Source organism: Wasmannia auropunctata, unplaced genomic scaffold (assembly GCF_000956235.1).
Source record: "Wasmannia auropunctata unplaced genomic scaffold, wasmannia.A_1.0 LD336000.1, whole genome shotgun sequence".
Classification (NCBI taxonomy): Eukaryota; Metazoa; Arthropoda; class Insecta; order Hymenoptera; family Formicidae; genus Wasmannia; species Wasmannia auropunctata.
In genome coordinates this window covers 4954285-4980357 of record NW_012026890.1, presented here as the reverse complement: position 1 = coordinate 4980357, position 26073 = coordinate 4954285, and the positions used below count along the sequence as shown (strand labels likewise).

Below are 26073 nucleotides of genomic sequence, written 5' to 3'. Positions count from 1 at the left end.
AAGTAGATCTTGAGTCTCGAGCGTTTCCTCTCGAGCTCATTTTCATAGATGCAGACATTGTGCGGATTGAGGAAAAAAAGTGTCATTTGAAAATCATCAGACTACTATTTTAAGAAACTTTAATATGTAAACGATCTTACACACAAACGTAGATGGATCGTAATCGCTAAAATAAATGATATGAATCTAAGAGATAACGTACGAAGCAACTATGTATACGCATGAAAGAATAAGTTAAAAAAAATTATGCCACGGTAACGAAGGACTTTTATATCCTATAGAGACATATAAAGGAGACATTATATATTTACAAGAATATACGATTGCACGTTCAGTAACAGGATGTCGTACCTGATAAAATTATGATATCGATAGCAGCAACGTGTAGATATCCGTGCAAGGCGGACGCGATCGAGTCTCTATCGGCGTGTAGTAACGATCGCGTCGCGCGTAATATGTAGTTTAGAAATTTCTATCACAATTTCGATTATCAGTCCCATGTTTTAATACACAACGGTCGTTTTCCCGCTCGGGGGTATCCGTCATACGTGCGTCGAGCGTGTGTCTCGTATATTTCGCAGTATGACGTTTATCAAATGTCAATTTGTAGACAGATCCACTCAGCCAATGGTAGCTTTAATCCAATCGATATGCGACGAAATTTTATCGTACAGTCGAGGTCTCTCGATACCGTCCTTCGAGCAAGCTATCCTCCAGCTGCCGATGCCCGTCAGCGCCCATTTTCGACCTTCCGGTTGAAGACAAAGCATCGAACTACCGGCGAGTTCCTCTTCCTGTTGAAATTGAAATAATATAAGGCGCTTCGTCCGATTAACCAATTTCGCTTATAGTTTAAAATTTATTTGTATCATTAAAAATAATAAATTAAACAGATATTCATTAAAAGTAAAAGAATAAAATCAATAGAAAATAATTTAATAGAGAAAAAAAGCAACGACTTATATTGGAAAGCTCACATTGCAATCGTCCGCGGAATATGCTTGCTCGGTACAGACACTGTTCACCGAAGGGATGCTGATATTTTCGCATTTCTCCATTGCGCTATGTTTGAGTTGTACCCTTTGCAGTACGTCGCCTGTTAGCAGAAAAAAGAGAGACATTATATATTTGTTTCAAACATTTTTCTTGCACTTCGACTTTTGATTACCCAAACAAAAAAAATGCATGGGATATATTTAATAAGCACATTCTATAAATCTAATCATTCTAATTTACATTCTTTTATATTTAATACAGAGTTTTTATCAGTTAACTTAATATATACATATTGACATGCATTTTTTTATCAGAATATTTTATTAACAGAAGATATATGTATTTCACAATAATATCAAGTGCATCTTAATAATTAAAATTATTTCTTTTAATGTTCAATAGCGCTTTAAAAAAGTTCCAAAAAATATCTCAATTTTCAAAAAATAGGCTCTCTAAATTTTGTAAGGCAAATAAGGGTCAGTAGTACGTAATGATTGTGCACGTACGATTTCTCGCCCAGCCAAGAGTGTTGCATTGTGATGTGTTACTCGATGAATCCTCGCTGGAGGGCAGGCAAACCGGTCTCACGAAGTCCGAAAAGGTCGTCACCGGTCTATCCAACTTCACCAGAACGGTCGTGCCCTCCACCGGCGATTTGATCATACCGACGATCCGACGTTCCTGTTCCCAGGGTGACGTGCTCGAAAGTCGTACGACACCAAGTCGGGCCGACCATTCCGCTTTCGGTTGACTGTAAAAAAGAATGGACACCGTCAAAATTAAGAACATACACAATCCTGCTATCTAAAAAAAGGCATGTTAAGTAGATAACTTACGTTTCTCAAAATTATTTGTTGCCGCTTTTCCGTGATGCTGATCTTTTATTTTATAATTTTGCAATTGTGATGTTAATGAAAGCCAAGTAAAATAATGTAAAAGAATTTTCTCAATACGGCATATATATACTTTTTATAAAACTCACCCTTGGAAACAGTACGCAGTTGTGAGCAACCAATTGTCCGCCACGAGAGTGGCATCGCAAACGTGAACTCCTTCCTTGAAGAGTGCAACATGCCAAGGCCAATCGCCAGGCTCTGCCATCTTATTGAGACCATTAGTACCGCCATTGGTACGTAGAGATTGTATTCCGCATTCTGATTTTCAAAAATCAAAATAACAACACAAATGTCAATGTTCAAGTTCGAGATATAAACAGAAGTGTGAGAATCAAGAAATATAAAAACGTATAAATACATAAAAATTCTAATAATAATTTAAATAATTTAAATTTAAAATAATATAACAGTAAATAAGAAAAAGCTAAAGAAGGGAAACATGCATGATTGTGTCAAAGCGTTTATCTATGAGATAAAAACTTGTTAATTACGTGACGCATATAGAAAAATACGTACCGAGATCGGAACAGCGGACGTATAGAACTTCCTTGCTGGGGCAGGGAGCCCGGACGAAAGTGATTTCCGGTGCTGACGGATCTTCCATGTACACGTACGGGACATCCTCTTCGTCATCAGTCCTTACCTCAACGGAAGCCACGCCACTATAATGAAGAATTGCGGAAGAACGATTTATACATTACGAAATTATTCTCTTACTAAACGCGCAAAATGATATAAAAATATGAACAGATCTTAAATTACAGTGACATCTAAATAGTAATCAGCTTTTATTTTATTCGGTCTTTTTCTATTGCTAATTTTCATTTTATACTATACAAAAAAAAGGAGATACTTACGTATACGTGAGTAAAGTGCACAATGAGCTTGCTGCCGTTTGAAGAACATTATTTATCTCCGTTTCCGGTAGAGTAGCGTTTAAATTGGCGGTACAAAGTTTGCCGAGGGTGCCCTTCTCATTGAACACGACGTAGCCCTCCTTGTTGTACTTCGCGACGTGCGGCGTGCTCCAAGATTGCGATTTCAATTCGTGGACGCTCGGCGCCAGGAATACTGCGGCAAAATAAAGAGCACTTATTTTGATTTCAGTCATTATTTCCCTGTCAAAGTTAATTAATACTTCTATTGATCCTCCTCGATTCTTTGTGCTTGAAGACTACTTTTATTACTTGTCACGTTACTTACGACAGTCTTTCTCGTCGCTGCCGTTCGGACAGTCCGCCTTGCCGTCGCATCGCTTCGTATGCGGTACACAGGATCTTCCTACTCCGCAGTGCATGTAACCATCCCGGCAGTAGGCGCAATTCTTCTCGTCGGACAGATCCGGGCAATCGATCACGCCGTCGCAGATCCTTGGAGACAAAGCTTTCGACTGAAGCGCTTGCACGCATCCTACATTGATGTTCACATTGATTAATCAACTTATATCAAATATTGTGCTTCTTGTAATTTGACTAAAGAAAGTCTGCGCTCTGTAGATATTATTCTATTCTAAGTAAAATTAATCGCACCTGGCTTCGGCCTGCAACTGCCAGGACCGACGTATTCCGGAAAGTTGGAGCAATCCAAAGCGCGTTTTATCTTCTCGGGGAGACGACTGCCGCACCCATTCCAGAACTCCCTGCAGAAGCTCCTGCAAGGTAGTTGCAGCAGATCCTCCGGCTGACTCGATCGACACGCAGGCTGCAGCACCTGGCAGACGAAGTCGTAGGCCAACGGATAGCATTCCGCGTCCACCAGTTCTCTAATTACAATCATATTAATTAGATCGTATTATTAATTTAAAGATATAACTCGAAAAGAAAAAAATTAATTCTTTGCAAATATTAGTCTTTAAGCTGTCATATATCTAATTAATCGTAAAATATAAAAAGTAAAATGTTATAATAACACAAAATAATTTACAAAATTTTTTAAAATCATACATTTTTCCAGGTTCTCTTTAACAATTTTTTTAAAATAAAACAAAATAAAATATGTAGTTTTTGCTGTCACAGTAGATAACGTGTTTTTTAAAATTTAATTGAGTTCACTGTAGACTTATCGAGATTTAGGAAGATATACCTAAAAGCGATAACATCCTCCTCGACGTCTACCAACGATCTGTGTCCCAACATGTTCGGGTACGAACTGATATTATAAGGGAGATGTTTGCAGTAGGATAAGTCCAGCTTGCCGCATCTTCTTGGCGGAGGGACTGTCGTAGTCGGCGGTAACGTCGAGACGGTCGATTGCGGACTGCTCTGCGCATTGAGGGCCTTTATGCTTTCCTGCACTTCGAGGCTCTTCGCCTCTATCGTCAGATTCGTCAGGTATCGCGAGGTTTTGGGATTCAATTCCCGCGACAGAATGTCCACGATATTCCCGGTAGTTATGGTCTGATATCGCGGGTCGAATCTCACATCAAAGTGCACCACCAAATCGCGGCCATCCACCCTATAAACGTATACAAATGTAAATATTGAAAAAGAAAATTCTTTAAAAATTTATTGAAACTTTAAAATTTGCAAAAATTCTTAAAATTGATTAGGGATCAAAGTTACTGTTTAAAGATTATTGTCATTGATATTTGTAATACAAAATATTTCTTTTTTTTTCGTGATCTTTGCATATATTAAAATATATTAGATACATCACTTTTGTGACTTACAATTGTGTGGGAATCTGTCGAGTTAAGTTTATGATTTACGTCGAGTTGAGCTTATAATTTCTTTATAATTCTTTTATATGTCGGATATCCGCACAATACGGTTCTGCAACAATGCGAAACTCATCTCGTGGACCGTCGCGCGTCGGTGAGGATAAATCAAGTGAAATCTACGGACTCGAGTGCGATACATTATTGATGAGCGCGGTGGCCGCAATAATGTTGGTTGCATTTCATTGAACGCTGAAAGGAGCAAGTGTCGTGAAATCGCGAGAAAGCCGCGAGAGACGATAGCGCCCGATTTCTCTCCCGCGCGCTGCCCCCGAGCCGTTTTCATCGGTTTCCGTGACATCGGTTGGCATCCACGATTGGTCCCATCTGTTTTCCCATTCGCGAAAACGGATCTCGGGGAAACCAGCCGAGGGAGAGCTCGTGGCATACGTGCGTCTCGCGTAATTGACTGATTTTCTGATTTCACACGTGACGCGCTCACCGTTGGATGCTGTTGCACAATTTGTTTTGCAAGCGTCTTTAGGTGTGCCTCACGGCGCAGCACGAAGGAAGGTGAATGTAGGAAACACAACAATATCGAATATCCTATATGTGTTGACAGCATTAATTGTAAATGTGATACACAGTTTTTCGTTACCCGTCGAGAGCCAGGACGTCCGATGCGAGGAACGATAGTTTCAGCCAGCTGCGACGGAAGATAAGATTCAGACGGTCGCGATAATCTCGCGACCGTATCCGGAAGGCCTCGGTGGAGGGATCAGCCAGCTCCGCGGTGAAGGAATCACCTTTGGTAACTCGGAACGTCGCGAGAAATATCTGATCCCCCGGTGGATCTGACGTGAGGAATGTGTCTGAAGCAAAAGAAAAGAAACATTCGATGCCGTTTGTTATAAGACATAATTAATTCGTGTGAGAGTAAGTATAATTAAAGATGAAACAGCTAAGATCGCGTGAAGACGAAACGGTAACATCATGTAGCTATATAGCCGCGAGACAAAAAGTTTACTGTTTCAAAGACAAGAAAATTCAAATTTAGCAGAGATAGCGAGAAATCTTACGCACGGTAAACAAAGACTAGTATAGGTATTGTGTAAAAAAAATAAAGTATTTCAGGGGATGTAGATGTATGTCAAGGATAAGAGAAATATGAATAAATATCAGGATTATTAGCTTTAACGAGTCGAGAGCGCGCGAAGCGTCTCTTCGCGATACACATAATTTCACTGTTCTCCGCGCATCGATCATATAGACGTATTACTCAACGAGTCGCATTAATCAAGGTAAAAAAGACTCGCGTACGGAGCCTGATTATGCTGTAGACGCAATGAAAGTTGATTACCGGCGTATATTATATGCCCGCGAAAATTACAGCGGGATCCTCGTCACCCCGGCAGGAACGTGCAATGAATCATTATCATTCGCTGCTTTATTAGTCATCTTCGCGTGGCATTTTATATTTCCATCGGCTGAAATCGGCTGACGCGAGGACCGTACGAATTTATGAGAGGTCACAGCGGATCTTTATACCGACTCTCTCGGAGGCTCGCGAGGAAGTTTCGCGAAACGACTTGACCGATAAGCAGCCGCCGCCAGGTAAGGAATTTAGAACGTGGCGGTCTCCGCGCGGGGTCTCCGCACCGTAATTCGCCGTACGTACCACAATCTGGCTTTCTAATGCATGTACGATCGGCAAATGATAGAGTCGAGCGTGCAAAACGTACCAACAATGTCGAGGCGGGTTTCGCTGGCCGCGGCGTTGTCATTAGAACGTCGGCGCGGCCAATTTTCCGCGCGCCGGGCAAAACGAGACAAATCGGGAGCACGCAGGTGCCCGCAGGGATCTCGGTTTCTCGCTAGGAATCACCTTTCACCGGGCTCCCCCTTCTCGCCCCGTTGCGACGCGGCTGCAGCCCGGCGTCGAGAACCTCTTTGACCCTTTTGATACGGTCATGGGCGGCGAAGTATTTTTTCCGGAAATAATTGCGGTGTAAGATTTTTTTTAAATTCTCTTTTAATTCTTTCTTCATATACATATTTTGGCCCGACTGATTATTTAGATCGATTCGATTGTTTTCCCTTTACTTGTATTTTCCCTCCTCTCTAAAAGTGAATCAGTGGAATCATCACTGATTGTCGGTGTATATCATTTTCCAGTGACATACTTAGAACTGTGATAAACAGTGACTATTTCAATGTCGCTTCAGTAGATAATATACTGATTTAAACAGTGAATATCATACAGTCAAATTCATTGTCTTTCAGTAATATTTATTGTTTAAATCAGTATATTATTACTGAAGTGACAGTTCTAAGTATGCCACTGGAAAATAATATACACTGGCAAGTGATGATTTCATTTTTAAAGAGTCTTCTCACGTAAAATCCTCTCATACAGATTTTTACATCCTAAAAGAGGCTTACACGTTTTGCAATCTTTGAGAATATTCTTAAATATTTGACATATTTTGATCCTCTTTTTTTGAAAGCACTCATTCTTGTTTAAATATTTTTAAGGATATTACTTAGAAGTAATATTTAATTCAAATTGCTGAAATTTTGGAAAATGATTTTACTTCTGACTGATAATTGCGACGCCTATGGTTATACCTTTCCTCGTGGGTACGCTCTATAGTTTGGTTCCGAGACGCGATACTCGCGGTACTCGTGGTGTACGGTATATTTTTCTCACATGCACGTGACTAATGAACATGGGATAGCTAGCATTATCGTACTTACAAAGTGCACAAGTAAGCCTAGAAGTACTTTCTCATGTATTTTTAGAGGTAGTTACCCTGAGAGAGTCTGACAAATATAAATAAATGTAATTGTTCTTCTTGCTTCTTAATTAATTTAATAATACTTTCTGATCAATTACTCTCATTCAAATTCAAATCTTACGACGAGTAATTCAAAAGTTCTTTCATATCTCGCCAAACTAATAAAATACTTCTCAAAACGAAGAAAGAAATGTGTGTACGGTGTATAAATAATATAAAAATGTTTTATAAAAGTAACAGAAATATAAGTAAAATGTTATATAAATATAACAAAAAATGAATTTTTATTTTGTACTATATAGAGATACAGGAGGAAATCTTCTGCGAGAGAAGAAAGCAAAGTTCTTCATTGAATGAAAAAAAAAATGTAAATTTTGTTTTCTTCTCGTTAACTGAACGGTGTATTTTTCAATACTTAGATAGGTGGGAACTTATTCTTTGCAGCAGTACCATCCACCGTTTACCATTCTAATGCTAATTCAGAATAGATTGCAGCGTTTAAAATGTTTCAAGGACACGGATCCCCACCTCTAAGGTCGAGCTTTGAACTGGGCACGTACCCATCGGCTCGATAACTCGGTCAGACCGTTATACGTTTGCCAGCTGAAAGCCTCAATGGAGCGCGGGCACGTTCGCGCAGCATCCTCCGTGACCCCTTATTTCTCCCGGTTATAAACACGAATTAAGCGGCGATGAGAATTGCTGATTTCCATCCTGCGCTCGCTGAATCGCACGGCTGTGAGAGGTGCCCGCGTCTTGTATTGGTGGTTAATAAGCTTGAGTTTAAGTGCGGCGTAAATCACTCCCGAGCGAATTCGCGATAGCCATCGCTTTTTCCGATGTGTTTGCAGGATATAGCCGCGGTTAAGGTAAAATTCATACATAGCGCGCAAGAAGCCGCCGTGCGATATATGTATATATATACGTTAAACGCTGGTGATCAAAGCCGAACGGACGGAGGTGGGTATTTACAAGCAAAGAGTGTAGAGAATGAAAGGCAGGAAGAAGGTGATGCGGCCAAAGCCCATTGAGGTCTTTCAGCACGCACGCATAACGGTCTGACCGAGTTACCGAGTGTTCGAAGAAGCGCCGACATATACCTCCCGATCGGACTTTTTCCTAGCGGTCGTGTTAGATTCTCCAAAAAAATAAAAAAATAAAAAAATGTCATTCTCGGAAGAAGTGTAATATTAAAAGAAAAGAAAATTTGAAAGAGAGAAAATTTCGGTCGCAGTTAGTATTATTATTATTATTTTCTCGGTCTGAGCGATTACTTTGTCGGCCAACAATGAAATAAAATATTCATTGTACCATGTGTCTCTTAATATACAATATTGCGAAGTATAATTATTTCTCAAGCGGACTTGAAAGAACGGAAATATTCGTATTACTCGAGAAGTCTATCGATTTCTCTGAATTCAAAACTCGCGGACTTCGTTTACTATCGAGTTTATCGAGAAGCATACTCAGCACGATTTTCCCTTTGCTGAAAGTCCCGATTCGCGCGGCGAGTCGCCGTAGCCGCTCGAAGACACCGTCCGACAGCATTCAAATCACCGTTCCGTAACAAATGTTCATTGTTACGTCAAGGATATGCGGCCTTGACCTTAGCTCTTACTCGCCTTGCCGAGACAAATTCTCAATACCGTGGGGAATCTGAATCAGACTAATACATATCATAAATATCATTTATGATATATATTAAATAAATATTATATAAATATATATTTAATTTTATATTATATTTATAGACTTTAACGTCGCACATGTAACTGTTTTTAAACCTGCTCACGAGAACTATTAGCAGATCGCGATGATTGCTCCAGTAGAAAGTAATGCGCGTTGTAAAAAAAAGAACTACATTACATATTAGAATATTCGTTACCCGAGGCCTTATTTTTTATAAAACCTTTAGTGTAACATGTCGTTCATGAATACGTAATTTTATTAAACTGGCATTTCTACGCAAATCACGCGTTCACCGTTAGAAATCGTACATTCACAGCGTACATTCTCCACTTCGTGAAATCGTATGCTGGACTTCCTTCTTTCGAAAGAATGCTACACGGTTACATACTATACAGTGGTTATGTTAAGGATTAAAGAAAACATGTAAATGTAATTTTGTAAAAGCCGTTTTACTATTAATGTCGAATTGATTTCATCCCAAAATAGGACAACACGATACCTATCTATGGTTATAATTGCTTATAATTCATTAATAAAATTGTTATGTTCTTTTCCAGTAAATTTATTGCTTTTATGTACTTCATTCTTCTTGTGAAATTGATAAGATCCCAAGTAGCAATGTGTTAGTTGATATAACTATATTTTATATGTTTCCTAAGTGTACACTTATAATGTGTTATAATTTATTTAATAAACTTATATATAAAACCGACATGTGCTACTTGGGACTTGTAAAGTGAGAAATTTCGGAAATTTTAACTACGCTATATCTATTCTTTCTAACTCTCAAAAGGACAGTAAGTATATATTAGTATTCTATTCCCGTTATAAAATTAAATTACTACGAAATTCTCAAAGATAAATATAATAAGATGTATATAAATGGCAGTAAGAATAAATAAATGTAAATGTAGGTAAGTGTAATAGAGAGAAGTATTATATACTATTATGTATGTAATACACAGCTGTGATAGTTGGATAGTAAAGAAATACACGCTGAAGGAATAAAGCCAAAGAATTTATATCAAAATTCAAGGTACAGATCAGGAGACACGGCAGTGGCTTGGTGTCATTATAGTTAGTACGCGAAAAGGATAAATGGATGAGTGTGGTTGACAAATTATTGTAAATTAAATCCTCCTCTTGGATTCGCTTATGTACATTAAAGTGAATAAATTCTATTCTGTTCTACTACGAAACTCAAGGAACTGAGGGAGATCGGTCCAACTTGGGCTGTTTCTCTTTTTAAGAGATTCTACTATGCTCCACTTAGGAATTAAGAAATTAATAATAATAAATGTTTTTGTAATGATAATTTTGCGAGTAACAGATCCTTCTTTTCTCTGTCTCCCTCTCTAAAATTTAATGTGTGATACGAAGTACAGTTATTTCCTTCCTTCGCATCTCGCTCTCGTCGTGTATACGCGGCGTGTGCGCCGAGCGTGATACACCAAGGTGAAGTGCACGCGCCTACGAGGAAACGCCATTCATTCGGACAAAGCGGCGAGTAGCCGCCGATCGCACTTCGCAGCCCGCGAAACGGCGGTTCATGCACCGTGAACACGCGCGTCCGTCGCGTCGCGTCCCGCGATCCGTGATCGCGATGCGTTACCGCGCGCGCGGGATAATTTCACGCCCGCCGGGCCGCCGATTGCCGGTTAACCGTGGAGTAATTGCGTTTGCTCGTCCCGCGGTACCCACCCCTCGGCGCGTGTACGCAAGAACGGCGAGTGAAAGCGGCCGTGTAGCGCTTGCGTGACGAAAATGTCTCGGTTCAGTGAAATGCCCCCGCGGATAACACGCGCGTATTTAAGATAAACGTTATATGTATCGCGCGGCGTGTAGCCCGGGATCGTAACAGCGCAGGAGTTAACGGCGATTGGTACACGCATCACGTTTCGAATAATGCACGATCTATCATCGCTAATGTGCGGGCAATTAAATCGTTCGACAGAAACGCTTACTTTCTAAGGAGAAGAGCATCGCTCTCGCGTCGAGCAACGATCTCTCTACGGTACAATAACTTTATAAATTTCGAAAACTGATGTGTATTCCAAGTGTCTGGCTTTTTCTTGAAGAATTAAAAGAAGAAGATAGATTATAAAGACGGATCTCAATCGAAGAGTGTTCTCGAAAATATGAAAACTGACATTAATCTTAAATATTTTATATTAATTAAAAAAAAATCATCCTCATGTTGCGATATAATGCTCTAATAATCGTACTAACAAATTAAAGACTGCTTAGTAAGCCATATATTAGCTTTTAAATTAAATTGATTTTATAAAAAAACATTTGTTATAATTTTATATCAGAAAAAATTCTTTATTCATATAAATTCAATTTATATAGTTATTTAATATTATAAAGGCTGCACGGAGAGAATTTTCTTTTAAAATTTATCCTGAAAATCATGTTAATTGTGAAACAATATAGTATTTAGATAAATTTTACTGTGCACTACAATAAATTTTACTGCGAAATCTTATTGTAGTGCACAGTAAAATTTGCCTAAATACTATATTGTCCCATAATTAATATGATTTGCAGGATAAATTTAAAAAAAAATTCTCTCCGTGTGCTTTCAGTTTTTTACTGTGAGTACTGAAAATTTATGATATACATAACGCATAAACCATATATTTTCAGTACTCGCAGTGAATAACGGAATGCGGCCAAAATTTGCATAAGCATGAACGTCAATTTATTGTTGAAATAGAAAAAAGGAAACGCATGTCGGAGATTGTATTGGTAATGATGTATCGTCATACGTTCCATATAGTGGAGATATCGCATCAAAAGCAAGATATTCGTTTGAGCAATGTTTTTATCTAGAATTTTACTTACAGAGTTTACTTAGAAAGTTATGTTATGTTAGAGAATTATGCTACGTTCTAAACATGTCTTTGAACTTCTAAACATGTCTTTGAACTTCTAAACATGTCTCTGAACTTTCACGGTGTTAATGCAATTTCTACAGCGTGTACTTACAACCGAGGTATATCGAGACCCCCGAGAAGAGGAGGAAGAATAAGAAGGCGGCGAGGACGCAGCATCCGCAGCGATACTGTCCGCCGAACTTTCTCGTAAAGCGGATGTCGCTGTCGGATGACAGAATCGAGCTTGGTGTTCCGGCACGGCTGAATCTTCGGGTGCTCACCGTGCTCACCGAAATCTGCGGACAAAAAATGTACGCGTATTTTACACTGGAGATTTTAACTGATACCTCAATTACGTCTAAAATAAAGTATAAATATGTTACTTAAAGTGACAAATGGATAATACTTTAGAATAACCGCGGATTGTACCGAACATTAAACATATATGACTCAGAAAGCCTGAAAACACTATGTTTACAGATTCATGCCCGGCAAAAAAATTGAGATCAATTAACAAAATTTTTTAATTATATTTCTATTGAATAAATGAATAAAAATTAAGAAAAAGATTAATAATATAATCTAATTGTTTTAAGCAGGGCATGGAAAATAAAAGCCTACTTTATGATCTATAATATATTAATTCAAGATGAAATTTTATTTATAACTTTATATTTTGGTGTATGTGATATTCTGTTTTCTGAAATGATTTTTATATTGTAGGCCAAACAAAAATTATAAACAGAATTTTGTCATAAATTATAGATGTATAGAACTTGTCTAGACGAGTTTAATACAGAGACTCAAGTAGAAATGAAAAGAAAAGAAAAATTATTAAATCGATATATAAGAACCTATTAATCATAAGAAACAATCAATCACAAAATTTCAAAGAAATCAAAGAGCTATAAAAATGGGGCATTAATCATGATAATCATCGATCTCTCGCGTCAGTCACCTTATGACTGCTATCTTTAATAGGAAATGCACAACGTAAGCGCGAACCGGCGTCTATATTATAAGTATCTATATTTCGTGCGCTTCCCATGTATTTGAAGAGAATATTTTCTGTAATGAAATAAAGCCTTAGTAATAGCATTACGAAAGCAAGATTGCTTAAACTATTCAGTAAATAATAGTGGGCGGCGTCTTTCTCCGCGCTGATGAAACATTCCGCTCCCTCGTGCCATCAATGAATTTTTACCAATCCGAAAGTACGGGGATTACCGTGACTCCTCATTGCGAAACGAACTGCATTAACGATCGCATCACTTCCGTCTCAGAGTCGAGACACAGCGACGCGCGATCCGAGCCGATTTAACCGCAAGTTTGCGCCACATAGAACGAGTTATGTAAAGAAATTAAAGTTACGTTTTCATTGTTGTTGGATAAATTTCAACATGTAAAAGAAAAAAAAGATTTGCTTCTAGAAAGACGGAGAAGTTGATTCCTGCGTCTACAGTTGAAAAAATGAAATATTTGTGGCTTTAACTCTTCAACTTCTCCCGCTAATCGTAAATCCCGTGCGTCAAATCGTATATTGGAGATTGAGGATTACAAATTAGAGATTAGAATTTTTTGATCAGTCGAATAATTTGAATCCATTTTCATTCTATGATTGGCTGAAATCTAATCTCCACTCGCAATCCTCAATCTCCAATGCATAATATGACATAGACTTAACTGCGTGACGCGCAACAGTATATTGACTGAACCATGCGATCGACACGCCTGGCTGACGCGTGCGAGCGTGAATCCGCGTATATTCGTCCGAGAAACCCAAGAGGGTCTCTCTCGCTCATGAATAAATTATTTAAATTTAAATAGCATCCGTCTATTTAATCGCGTTCCCCGTCGCGTACGATGCACCTCCGCGCCCGGCTGCGGCGCGGCGCGCGGCCCACAGTAAGACATAGTGCACCGCGACGCCGTGCCGCCGCGTGTGCTACGCCTCCGCTCCGTTCGCTCAAATGCTACGCCCGGCACACGCTCCGGCGCGAAGGATCGCGCCTGTGCACTACCAGGATGGGCAAGCGAGAGAGCGCCTGGATTACGGGTTGCTTTTCGCGCCGCGCCAAAGGTCGTACAGGACTAAAGGCCAAAACCCCGCGCCTAAACGGCTAAACGAGAGCCGTTTTACTCGTCGTACAGAAGTTCCGGATAACGCAGAGTCTAAAATTGATGCATAATGCGTGTTTTAGACGTATTTTAGACGTATAAATTTTAGACATTTCTGCGAGAACTATCTGAAGGATGTCTAAAAGACATCTTAAAGTCTTACGCGTCAATTTTAGACTTTGTATTGTCTGCAGGGATGTGCAATGAACCGCGTTTTTTCGCGTGTCGCGCTGATACGCGTCGAGCTTGATAGTGTTGAATTGCAGTGATGAAAAATATGGGTGTCCTTAATGACGTGATTTTGCGTTAAAGACGAACGGCCAGAGCGCGGGTAACGATCTAAAACGTTAAGTAACAGTAGTGGATATTCGAACTGACGTCCGTGAGAGTCGACCGATTTTCTCACGCGACCCGGTGCCACACACATGGGAACCATGTGTTTTGTGTTTAGACACAAACACGCGCATTACATAGCAGCTGGCGAACGAGATGCTATCTCTCGAATTCTACCTTCAATCACTTCCGCGGCGCGATTCACGCCCGAGCAGCCATTATCTAATTAAGGCGAGTCAAACCGATACGGATACACACGCCTGCGTCTAATTGCCGGATATAGGTTTATTAAACTATGTCAAAAGTATGCCACTCAATCGCGCGATTCGTTACACCTATGTACTGTACTATTTATCGAGGTGTATTGAGTAACTTGAGAGAAGTTAGAAAAAGATATTAAATGGAAAGCAATTAAACTGCGATGATAAATCGTGCAGCAAAATTTTAAAGGAGAATCATTGAAGTATGAAAAGAAATTTGTGTTCGTATGCATACGTTAGCTGCAAAAAAAATTATAATTAATTTACGGTCTCTGTGTATCTCGCGTATGAGATACGCACAAAGTTACTGCAGTGGTTCAATATTATATAGCTTCCCGGCGAGACCGCAAAACCGCGATCGTAGAAAAGTTCCTTGCACTGTCGTTACATAAGAGCGACTTACAAAAATGTTGGGCCCCGCATGCCCGTTATGAAACCGTGCAGCGATAGCACGACGAACTGGGTGCGAGAAGTTGCCTTTCGTTCGTGGATATCAGTTTCGCGAACAATGCACTGGACTGTGCACGATTTTTACTTGCTCCGCATGATCGGCTCTGATGTAATATCACAATGCTATTGAAAATGGCAAGCGCTGCAAACGCTATATTTCTCAATTCGATCTCCGCGCTCGCATAATTCGTAGCGAGAAAACCATAGTATAAGATACCGTACGCTTGGAAATAATTTAAAGTTGAGTCAGGAATTTTTCATGTGAATAGCAAATAAAAATAGTAATTTTTACGAGACCATCAGGCGTCTCAAAAGAATTCCTTCGATCGTATTGAAACGCGTATAAAAAATAAGATGAGTAATTATACCCCTAAACATTATTTTCAGAAAAAACAATTTTAAAAAATGAGATAAATAACATATTTATGCCATATATGTTTTAGCAATGCTATTGCAGTATAGATTGCTTGTTGTAATGTCTAGAGCGAGTCGAAGCTAAGAGTTACTACTATTTCGTTTGATCGTTATGTAAGATTTACGATAGCGACAAAAAGATCAACTTTGGCGAACAATGGTGCGAAAGACATTACGAAAGTCAAATGAAAGTTCGCGTTACTGTCTTTGCGCTGTTCTATACCCTAGTTCGGCAACGTTTCCGCTGAAAAGTCTTTCTCATGCACACGACACATGCATTGCCGAGGCTTAATTCCGAAGCGAAAGAAAAAGCCGGAAATCAAGCGTAACCAATTTTCCTTCTACGACAAACAAAAAGGACTGACCATGCGTTTGAATGAATGCGAAGTAAAAGTATCTGATGATTCCCCGAACGCCAGTAAAGCGAAAAGGTCAAAACGATCTTCCGTGAAGAAAGAAACCTTTACGTCGAAAGATAATCGTTCGCGCGAAGGGAAGATAATATATAATGAAAGGCAAATTATAATGTTAAAGTAAGAATATAAAAAATTATATTCCCGAATATATGTTTTACTTCTAATTTTAGTCAGGCAGTAAAAATCCGAAATATTTCAGCTTCATTTCCCACAATTAAAAATATGTTTCTTTAATTTTTTCTTTAATGAAAAAAAATTCCGGACGCGCGCATTAATGTGCAACAATTTATTCGAAGAACAAAATCCGTGAGCGGACGACCACGTTTCACGTTAAATACGGGACAAGGCGAATGCGGACTTCCTCCACCGAATCGAGCCTGTATTCCTATAAAACGGTCGTTGCCGCGAGAAACGTACGCGAGCGTCGTTAGTGATTTATACTCGCGGATCTGTAACAGCGCAAATAAACAAAGCCATTATCTCCGGGAGGCTGCGTAAAAAGGAGAATGCAAATTCTCTCGAGTAAGATCGACGCGGTTGACCGCGGTTGCGAGTTTCATGCCGATCCCGATAATGGGCCGTTTCGCGCTTGAGACGAGCCGATCCGATCTGGTAGACGCACCAGATTGGAAAGTAGAATTCAGTGCGGATAAACGCGCAGCGCCGCTCGGTAGCGATTGCAGGAAGAGATTAAAATACGCTCGGGCTGACCGGCGCGTTTCGAGTTCTTCCGTTTAACAGATGCGGTCAGTGACTTCAAGGCCGAGGAAAAATTAGGCTCCGGCCGATAGAAAAAAAAAGGTGCGTTTTCGCGGCCAGAAACTTTCGTGAAAGTTCACGTGGCCGCGTCTCGTCGCGCGGTAACCGGCAAACTGTCTCCGGTATACCGTATCGGACGTCGCTATAATAATAGACCGATGCGTAATGACCGTTGTAAACGCTGCCGAGCCATTGAACCGCTCTCTTACCGATGAGTAAAGATTGCTTCCACTCCAAAATGAGAAGCTACGTTCGAAATTTACGTCCCCCGTGAAACCGCGCGTAAAGAGAAACCTCGGGTTTATGTAAAAATTAATAGCTAGAGAAAGAAACGTTTCTACATAATCGTCGAAAAGATGATTCAGATCAGATATTAAGATACGAGGAAAATATCTCGCAACGGTATCTTAATGATTCCAATTTATAGATCATTATTTAGAAGAAAGCACGAATTTTTTTCCTCATCTTTGAATATTCACTGTTAAATCTATAGTGCCTACACGAATATTCACTATTAAATCTATAGTGTCAAATTTAACCCTAAGTCGCCACTGCTCCTACTTAATATTTTATTTTTAAATAAAACAATGTAATTTAATCTAAATTTTGGTTAAATTTGAACTGTTTTAAATTATTTAATTCCATTATTGATTTAGTTAAAAATAACTATTTATCAAGTGGGAGCAGTGGTGATTCAAATAAGGTTAAATTTGACACTATAGATTTAACAGTGATGTGCAAGTAGAATTGATCGTATAAGCGTTCAATGGTATAACAATAATGTAAAAAGAGCGACGACCCCTTCTTGCCGACAGAAAACGTGTTGACTGTCAACCGTGAAAAGAATCAGTGTCGATGACCGGCGAAAAGAATCTGTAGAGCGTCATCGAAGCTACTGTTCTCTCTCGTGACTTTCTTGACCGTTATAACCGTTATACCAAACGTCAAGCCACCTTTCCAAAAGAGCAAGAGAATCTAGGAACGAGTTTCTGTCTGTCTTGAATTACAATCCGCTCAGTCATACTGTCCACGTAGTGACAAGTAAGCTCCCGGCGGAACGTGACGCTCAGCAAAAAGCAATCGTGAAAAAAAATGACAGTCGGAGTTGATCTCCGATCTGCAATCTGTCGTCTTCGTCATCGAGATAATCCGCATACGTATACAATTATTTTAAATCGCTTCATGCCATTCCAGAGTTCAGTTATGTGGCTTGAACAGATGATTCTGAAGATGATCTTCAATGTGCACAAACGATAATTTTTTTATTTAAAATTAAAATTATTTATCTGTAATTAAATTATTGTGTTTAATTATATTAAAATTATAACATTTCCATTTATATAATAGCGAAATTTCAGAAATGTTTTTAGAAGGAAAAAAAGAGAAATTGCGAAATGGAGAATTTAAATTGAATAAAAAATTGAAGAGATGATTAAAAATTAAGCTAAAACATGTAATTTAATTTTTTGTTTTTATTAAACGCTCTATATATTGACATATTATTTATTCTGCGCACTAATTTTCGCGTTTCATTCTTACATACCCTTTTTTATTTTGTTATTTTAACTGGCAGGAGTCGTTATTATTTTTATTTGAAGAATTCAAAGATGAGCAGAAATGTTATCGATGATGTCATCACTAACTTAACTTTTATCATTGAATAGATAGTGCGGAGAATTCACCAACATGAAACGATCGACATGCTTTTCAATACTCAATCAGACACTTGCCATCGATCATCTGATTTTGACGCCGGCGCGACGACCAACGGGCGTCAGGCGTCACGCGCGATTTTTAAGAATACCAAGCTCGCGCGGATCGGGTGTCCGCGAAGTAACGGTATCGGGGATAGAACAGATGACGACGGCCCAACCCAGAAGCGACCCAACCCACCTAACACATCGCGCTCTCCATTCCGGTCAGCCTAGTTCCTCGATCGTCAACGCGCCGCCGCGCCGAGTGCGTAGGTATCCGCCTGGCCAAGGGGGGTCATTGGAGAACAAGGTCAATCGGTCTGGAGATGAAAACCAGATGGTGATCAAGCTCCCGCGAGTGCATGGGGCCAAGGTGGACACAATCGATCGCGTGTAAACTCGACGCTCGCAATTAGTCTCCTGGCAATTAGTACTACCGATGAAGAAGTCTCGTTAATTTGCTCGATGAACAATGAACGTTATCGCTTCAATTAAACGTGCACGCCGAGCGCGCAATGCGCACGAGTTCCATCGCGCCGATTTCCTTTTCGAAAGGCGAATCATTGAAGCGAATCATTGACGACAAACTGAAGAATCATTTACAAAAGAGTTATTGGAACCGATCGTCTTTCGCACTTGCGAAACGACGTTGCGAAAAGAGATTGAACTACCAGAAATATCTTCAGATTATGTATAGATACTCGTCAGAGTTGATAGAGAACAAAGTTCAACGAACCAGCGGAACCTTGGCTTTTAACCAATTCACGACTCGTTATTGCATTTTATGCACTCGGTTGTCCGACGAGTTTCGAGTGCATGGTTTTACATAATTTATCGTCGGTGAAAAATCGCGTCCAAGATAATTCGATGGTCGGCGGTAACGAACGCGACCGCAAAAATAATCCGTATGCGGATTGTATCAACTTGCTAACCACAAATCGTCTCGACGTGTCTTGCCTTTCAGTCGTTTGCATGCAACGCTTCAGTCAAAGTCGACGATTTATTTCCAGATAAAAATGCCCAGATCTCGAAATATTTCTCAATATACTAATCAATGATGTACATTATAAAATATATAATATATAAAAACTAAAATCGTTATACATTATTATTGCGCTGAAGAAAAGTAACAATGCAACAATTTTGCTAAAATCGTGAGCATTTAATTAAAATTAAATAAAAACCGCAAATAATAAACATTGCAAAGTACCAACGACTGTACGGAAGAACGATTTTGGAAAGTCTAAAATTATATACATTTGAGAATAATTCTTATTGAACTATCAAAATAATTTTGCTGGGAAATCAAATTGATTGCTTGAATATGAAAACGTTTTACAACATTTATCAGTTTTTAACAAAATTATTTTCAGAATAATGCCAAAGAAGGCCTTTGACCTTCCAGCAAAATCGTTCTTTCTGTGTGACAATGAGTAAACTTGTGTACGCGCGCGAGTTCAAGGTTGATTTTCCTTCTCGCAACAATCCCGTTAGCCTTTCGATGGCCTTTGCATCGCTCTGTAGTGCAGGAAAATTAATCGGAATAATTAATCGAAGGACGAAGGTAGGCATCAACGCTCGATGCGACTTTCACCGAAGTTACATTGTGCGCGACTGATTCATACGGCACCGTTTTCTTGTACGGCGCGGCGGCTGGAAGATCTCACTCCGGCGGGAAGAACAAGAATTAATCTCGTTTTATTTCATGAATAAAAAAAAATAGATATTATAATGTTATAGAGAGATGCCGTGAGAGTTGATTAAATTAATCAGAATTGCGCTTTCTCGCCACGGGCAATACACCGGACTCAAATGTCAGCGGCGAGTTATGGGAGCGATTATGTTTATCCCGCAATTGTTCCACCGTTCCATTCTGCAGCATCATTTCTGGATAATAGAAGAGGGCGGGCACCTTATCCGCGAAATGATTATTTGCAAAGCCAGCCACGAGACGGAAATATGACGTTGTGTCGGGCAACAAAGCAACATTATGCCATTTCGCGTTCTCCGCTCGCACAAGACCTCTCCCAAGCAAAACAACAGGTCACGATAACGTCAAAATGACGTTAAAATGAATCGTGACTGATCGGAAAGTGACTTTTAATAATCATTTCGATGTCATTCTGATGTCATGATGACTTTTTGCTCCATGCTTATAGGCTTCTAAAATTTAACACTTGTGGAAATGTATTATATAAATATTATATTGGAATAGTGAAAAACTATTGGAACAAATAGTGTACAATTTTAATGATTTTCTAATTATTTCTAATTGCTTTTTTTTCCGCGAGTCTAATAATATTTTATAAGAGTAAATTAAGCGGAGCAACAAGTCATAGTATCAAATAATGTTAAAATGAATCATAACTGATCGAAAAGAGATTTCTAATAATTATTTCGAAGTTATTTTGACGCCATTTTGATGTCGTGATGACGGTTCGTTCTGCTTGGAATAAGTTCGAACGAAGGTACAATACGCGTTGGTGCAGCTGTAACGCGCTTGGGAGTGCGCATCACGTTTGAAACGTTCGCCCGCGCAGAATTTATCATGAATTATCTATCCCGAGGCTCCGTTAGAACGTTGGAAGATCGATCCGAGGAAAGTATCTCGGAACGCTCGCCGTAACTCGTATATAACTTCGCTTTGCGTTAAACAATGCATTCCTCCGTGTACGATTCATAACACCTCGCCGCGTCTCCGCCCGATGCCTCGCGCCTCGGAGTCGCGACGGTGTTTTCGCACGAGGGCCCGGATCCTCTAATTAATAACGCGACGCGTATAATGAAGAAAGCAACGGAGAACGAAGGGAAAGTGCGCCACATATTCGAGGAGTCTCACCTTCGAGTCCCACGAGCTCTTCCGCTTGTGCTCCATCGCGACGGTCATTTTTTTCTTCTGTCTGCGATCGCGCTCCCGCGCTTAACGTCAGCGCTCCTCCAGAACTTGGCCGGCTCGTGGAGTCATCGCGGATTTTTCTTTTCCTCGCGAGCGTGTGCGTATCAATGGCGACCACGGATGACCATGCGAAGACGATCTCTCAATTGTCCGTTTCCGTTTTTTCTTTCTTTTTTTAAGAACCGCAAACCTGAATATCGGCAAGATGCATCTCCCGTACGCCTTTGCGCTTTCCGCCTCGGAGATATCGGCGTCCCGTGCGCTGTAAAAAGAGAGAACGAATACTTAAAGAGACTCGTGCAATTATATTCCTCTAGGAAGTGTCGGGATTTATGGATCAATTTTTTTTTTCTTAATAAATGCACGCCGATCGCCGTGCGTACGGTGCGTATTGTGACGGGAGCGCATAAATAATACGATCGGTCGTTTACCGCTGTTGAAACTTCCGCTTGGCATGGAGTGCCGTTCCTCGGCGTTTTCTCAGCAAGTCTATATTTATTGTTTTTTATAACCATCTTTATTGAAGCTAATATTCATTAATTTGAAAGCCGTAATATAGCTTAATAAAGTTTAATGATAGTTTCAAAGTTTCATATTGAAAGAGTATATAATGTAGTAATGGACTTTAATTGAAGAGTAGAAGCATATTAATTTCGTTAATATAACTGTATGCTTTGAAACAGAATTTTTCTCACGCATTCTTTTTCGTTGATAATGCAATTAAAAGAAATTGTTTCCATATGTCACGTAATATTTTTAAATACTATCGTGAGAAAAGCATTAATCGAATTAATGCAAATTCGTAAATAAGCGAAGAATGCCATAAATTCTGAGAATTGCGCATTCAAAGTAATTATAACATTTATAATTTTTAAACACATTTAGTTTTTTCATTATAAAATAGAACAAGAACTGAGCAATCTGACTGAATTGTAATTATTAAAACGTATATTAGAAGCTGCTTAGAGAAAAATCTGTCTTAACATACGGTTTAAATAACCGCGGCGTACAATCAAATAATAAAAGAAGGACTTATGCAAGTCACACTTGATGATTGATATACCTTCATGTATAAAACATCCTCTTTAGAACTAGCTAATGCAATGTGTGTATAATGTAACGGTTAAGGTTAATATATACTAGATTTATCTTATAGAATCGGTGAACGAATCTTGAGAGAAACACGATTCCTTTAATCTGATCTGTTCTTGCTAACATTAGTCTCAGTTTTAATCTTTCCATAATTAAAGAAACGCCTTCACGTAATTCACATAAGTATGTATCATGCTTGAACCATAGAACGTCAAATAAGCGATGCAATTTTCATAATTTCTCGTATGAATATATCAACAATCGCAATTTAAATCGACCGTATCACACATAATATACGTTTAGAATACAACAAATCGGAGGTTTTCGTTGTGTCCCATTTATGTCGTACCTGAATCGTCGAACAGTCGCGCAGGTGAAATTCCGTTTTCAGTTGACAGCGTCACGTTTCTCACAACAAAAAGAAAAGGAAATCCGTCGAAATCACCTCACTCGAAAACTGTATGTCCGGAGTAGGGGGACCACCTTCGAACACGCGCGTGTCCGGAGAACAGAAAAAAAAAACAAACGCTCGGCAGCTGCGGCGAAAATGCAGCACACTCGAGGAAAAGGAGGCGACTGTACGACCGCGCGAGGCGAACGAGACGTTCGCCACCTCGGTCAGGCGAGCACTTCGATCGTCGAGAGGCAGACAATTTCTCCGAGCCGGCCCCGGCCACGATCCAGGGGATTGTCCTGGACGAGGCGAGACTGCCAGGAGAACGGCGGCCTGCGGCCCGCCTGCCTGCCTCCTCGCTCCTCGTGGATGCACTTTCACGTCATTACCGGTTCTCCACGGGCGCCCGTGTGCGCCGCACGAGGAGGGCACAGTTACGGACAGTAGTGCGGTCCGGAGCAAGGACGTCTCTCCCTCGTCTCTTCTTGACCCTCCTCGGCCCTTCCTTGCTTCTCCGTTCTTGTTTACATCTCTCTTTAATTTCCGATTTTGCTCCGTCTTTGATTTTCCTCCGTTCCTCTCTATACATAGGTATACGAGTTCTGCGCCCTTTCATTTTGGGCGCGTTTTTGATCCCGTTTCTGCTCTCTCTCTTTCTCTCTTCCGCTTTCTATTTATAGGCATAATTGTTTATCGGCCTTTACATTTGTACTTTTCTTCAAACTTCCGTCCTATTTATTTTCTTGCTTTATACGTTAAGATCTGTTATACCTTTTGTACCATCTTTCCTTCTCCATTCGCGGCTACTCGTCTTCGTTTATCCCGCTATCTTTTGCATGACTTTGCACTCCGCCGCTAATTGTGCTGTGGATATTACGGGCGACAATACGCACTGTTCGATGTGTCGGAAACGTCTAACGGCAAATCTCGTGCAGGTGCTTGAGACATTTAAAAGAGACAACCGGCGCGCGGTGTCGCAAGTAAAATGAACTTTTTGATCGGACGTGAAGTTTACGGTAATTTACTCCCACGGTATATCTCAAGCTGGGGCACGACGTGGAATTGTTCTGGAGTGGCGTATAGTGGATGCACTTTCACGTCATTATCGTCGGTGCCCCAGTCGGCATACATGTGCGCAGACACGTATATAGTATTTAAGCAAGATATACCGTTTCAGATCTCATAATGGGACTACAAACGAAATTAAATCCTTCAATGTTATCGCGTGTATAGAAGATACCTCGTCGCCGAGTTGTATTTCTTCTTGCTTTCCATTATACTGAATATCCTGATATTTACTTTTTTTTGCATATCGTGTACATATAAAATCCATTGATTTATTACAAATACAATTATAAGCGTTTCTATTTTTGAACAAAAACATTAAACAAGATTTATATATATATATGTATATATATATATATATTGCGACCTACTTTAATATAAAAAATAGCTTGGAAAACACTTGCTCTGCTTGGAAAGGAAACGAGTCTTATAGAACGGAAAGATATTTTTTGATACACTACATTGAGCAAAGGCACTTATTAGTGCAAGTTATTTTATTTCAAGGGTAACAAGACAGGTTTCGGAATCTGTGCAACGAAATTAATATGCATGTTTTCCGTCATAGATTCCACGGTGATGCATTAAATTAGATGTAACAAAAAGGAATCGGATATTTTTTTCACTCTCTCTGTTGAAATAGATATTTTTATGTCATTATTCGATAATATCAATAGAATATTATTATAAAATAGGCAGTAAAGTTCACTGTAATTCGTATTAAAATATAGGGGAGAATATAGTTTATAATTTTATGCGTGAATACGAAAAACATTTAAATAATATATGTATATGAAAACAAATATATCGAAATACATGGCACAAATGATAAGATAAATGCAAATATAGAGATAAGGATACATAAAAAATTTGAAAAACAATTTTATCTTAAATATATCTTATCTGACCCCATTAGAGATTTTTTAAACATAAATGTTAGAATCACTCACGTGCACAATATAAGATATTTTCGTGTATGACTTTTGTTGCGTGTAATGTTTTCATCGCTGATCTCTTAAGAATTACGTCCAGATGAGAGCCTATACTTGATGCTTCTATTATATTGATTCAATTTCGCGTTCGGACATATCTGCCGATTGCTCTGACTCTATTACGAAAGCAACGGTAATCCGTGCGTCTCTAATGAAACGCAAATACAGGAGGTATACACTCTCGCAAATAGAAACTACGATAAACCTTACTTAGATAGGAATTCAACCGTGAAGATTACACTGTACCGTTACAAAACACTTTATTCTTTGAATAATATACACTTAAAAAAATATTTAGTAATATATGATTCTCATTAACGAATTGGTATTAAATGGTATTGATGGCACATGTCTTAGAATTTTTCCACAAATCTTTTATCCGCAGTAATTTTTAATGTATCTTAATATTTCTGCATTATTAGTAGACTACAGCTATTTTACATTCTAACTGCAATTAATTAAATGATATATTAATCAATTATGTATAATTATATATATATGTACGATTATATATAATATACTAAATTCTATTATAATTGTAATTTACTGCTAATTATAAAATTAGTATTTCAAATTATATAATTAATAATGTAAATTAATTGTATTTATTATCAGTCTTGGTACCAAAAAATATATTTTAAAAGAATATATTGCTAACAAAAGGTATTCGTCATAAACAGACAATTTGTATTATTCAATGCAGTTTCAAGTATTTTTTACCGTGCATTTTAGAATATCGAAGATTTTAAGCTGAACCCTACCGCAGTTATTTTAAGTCACGAAAATATACCAGGACAAAGAATGTGGAAAGACGAGTTGAAAGAGACTAAAAAGAATACTAAAGACGCGATAACAAACAGACTTACCAGCCTGCGAGGGACGGAGACTTAATTCCCAAAAATCCAGCAGAACCTGCGCTTCAGGGACACCAGTTTTTATTCTTGAGAAATAAAAAAAACTTTTTTTTTACAAAATTCGGTCACTGTCCGAGAAAATTCACGTCGATCCGTCTCCCCATCACGCGAAACGCTGCCTTAACTTTTCGCTCGAACAGGAACCTTCGGCCGACAGCTGCCCGGAAGTGGCCGCTTCGACGGGCAGACTGATTCTTAACGCGCCTTCCGAAGAAACACGGCTCCTCGAGGGACGAGCCTCCGTTCCTCGTGTCGCGTTAAGAAACAACCGTTAACGTGGGATACGCGCGAGTCTTCGAAGCGGCCGCGGTGTGTATGCGGCGTATATGCCGCGCGAGAGTCGACCAAGCGATTGATGACCCGAC

At 39.3% G+C, this 26073-nt stretch overlaps 1 protein-coding gene across 2 annotated transcripts; it reads right to left on the bottom strand.

Annotated features, from left to right (window-relative positions):
* Window positions 1-102: 102 nt before the first annotated feature.
* LOC105453420 (atrial natriuretic peptide-converting enzyme) lies at window positions 103-26073 on the bottom strand. 2 transcript variants are annotated; one of them, XM_011695374.1, is made up of 13 exons: window positions 25661-26073; window positions 21198-21516; window positions 12027-12210; window positions 5207-5420; window positions 3975-4346; window positions 3422-3654; window positions 3096-3302; window positions 2750-2963; window positions 2409-2554; window positions 1979-2150; window positions 1503-1747; window positions 978-1096; window positions 103-794 (listed from the first exon to the last, which is right to left on the bottom strand). In XM_011695374.1, the coding sequence occupies exons 2-13, from the start codon at window positions 21243-21245 to the stop codon at window positions 621-623; spliced, it is 2328 nt and encodes a 775-aa protein (XP_011693676.1). In that variant the 5' UTR covers window positions 21246-21516; window positions 25661-26073; the 3' UTR covers window positions 103-620. The 2 variants fall into 2 exon arrangements, with proteins under 2 accessions (XP_011693676.1, XP_011693674.1); XM_011695372.1 differs by lacking the exon at window positions 25661-26073 and adding an exon at window positions 22696-23039.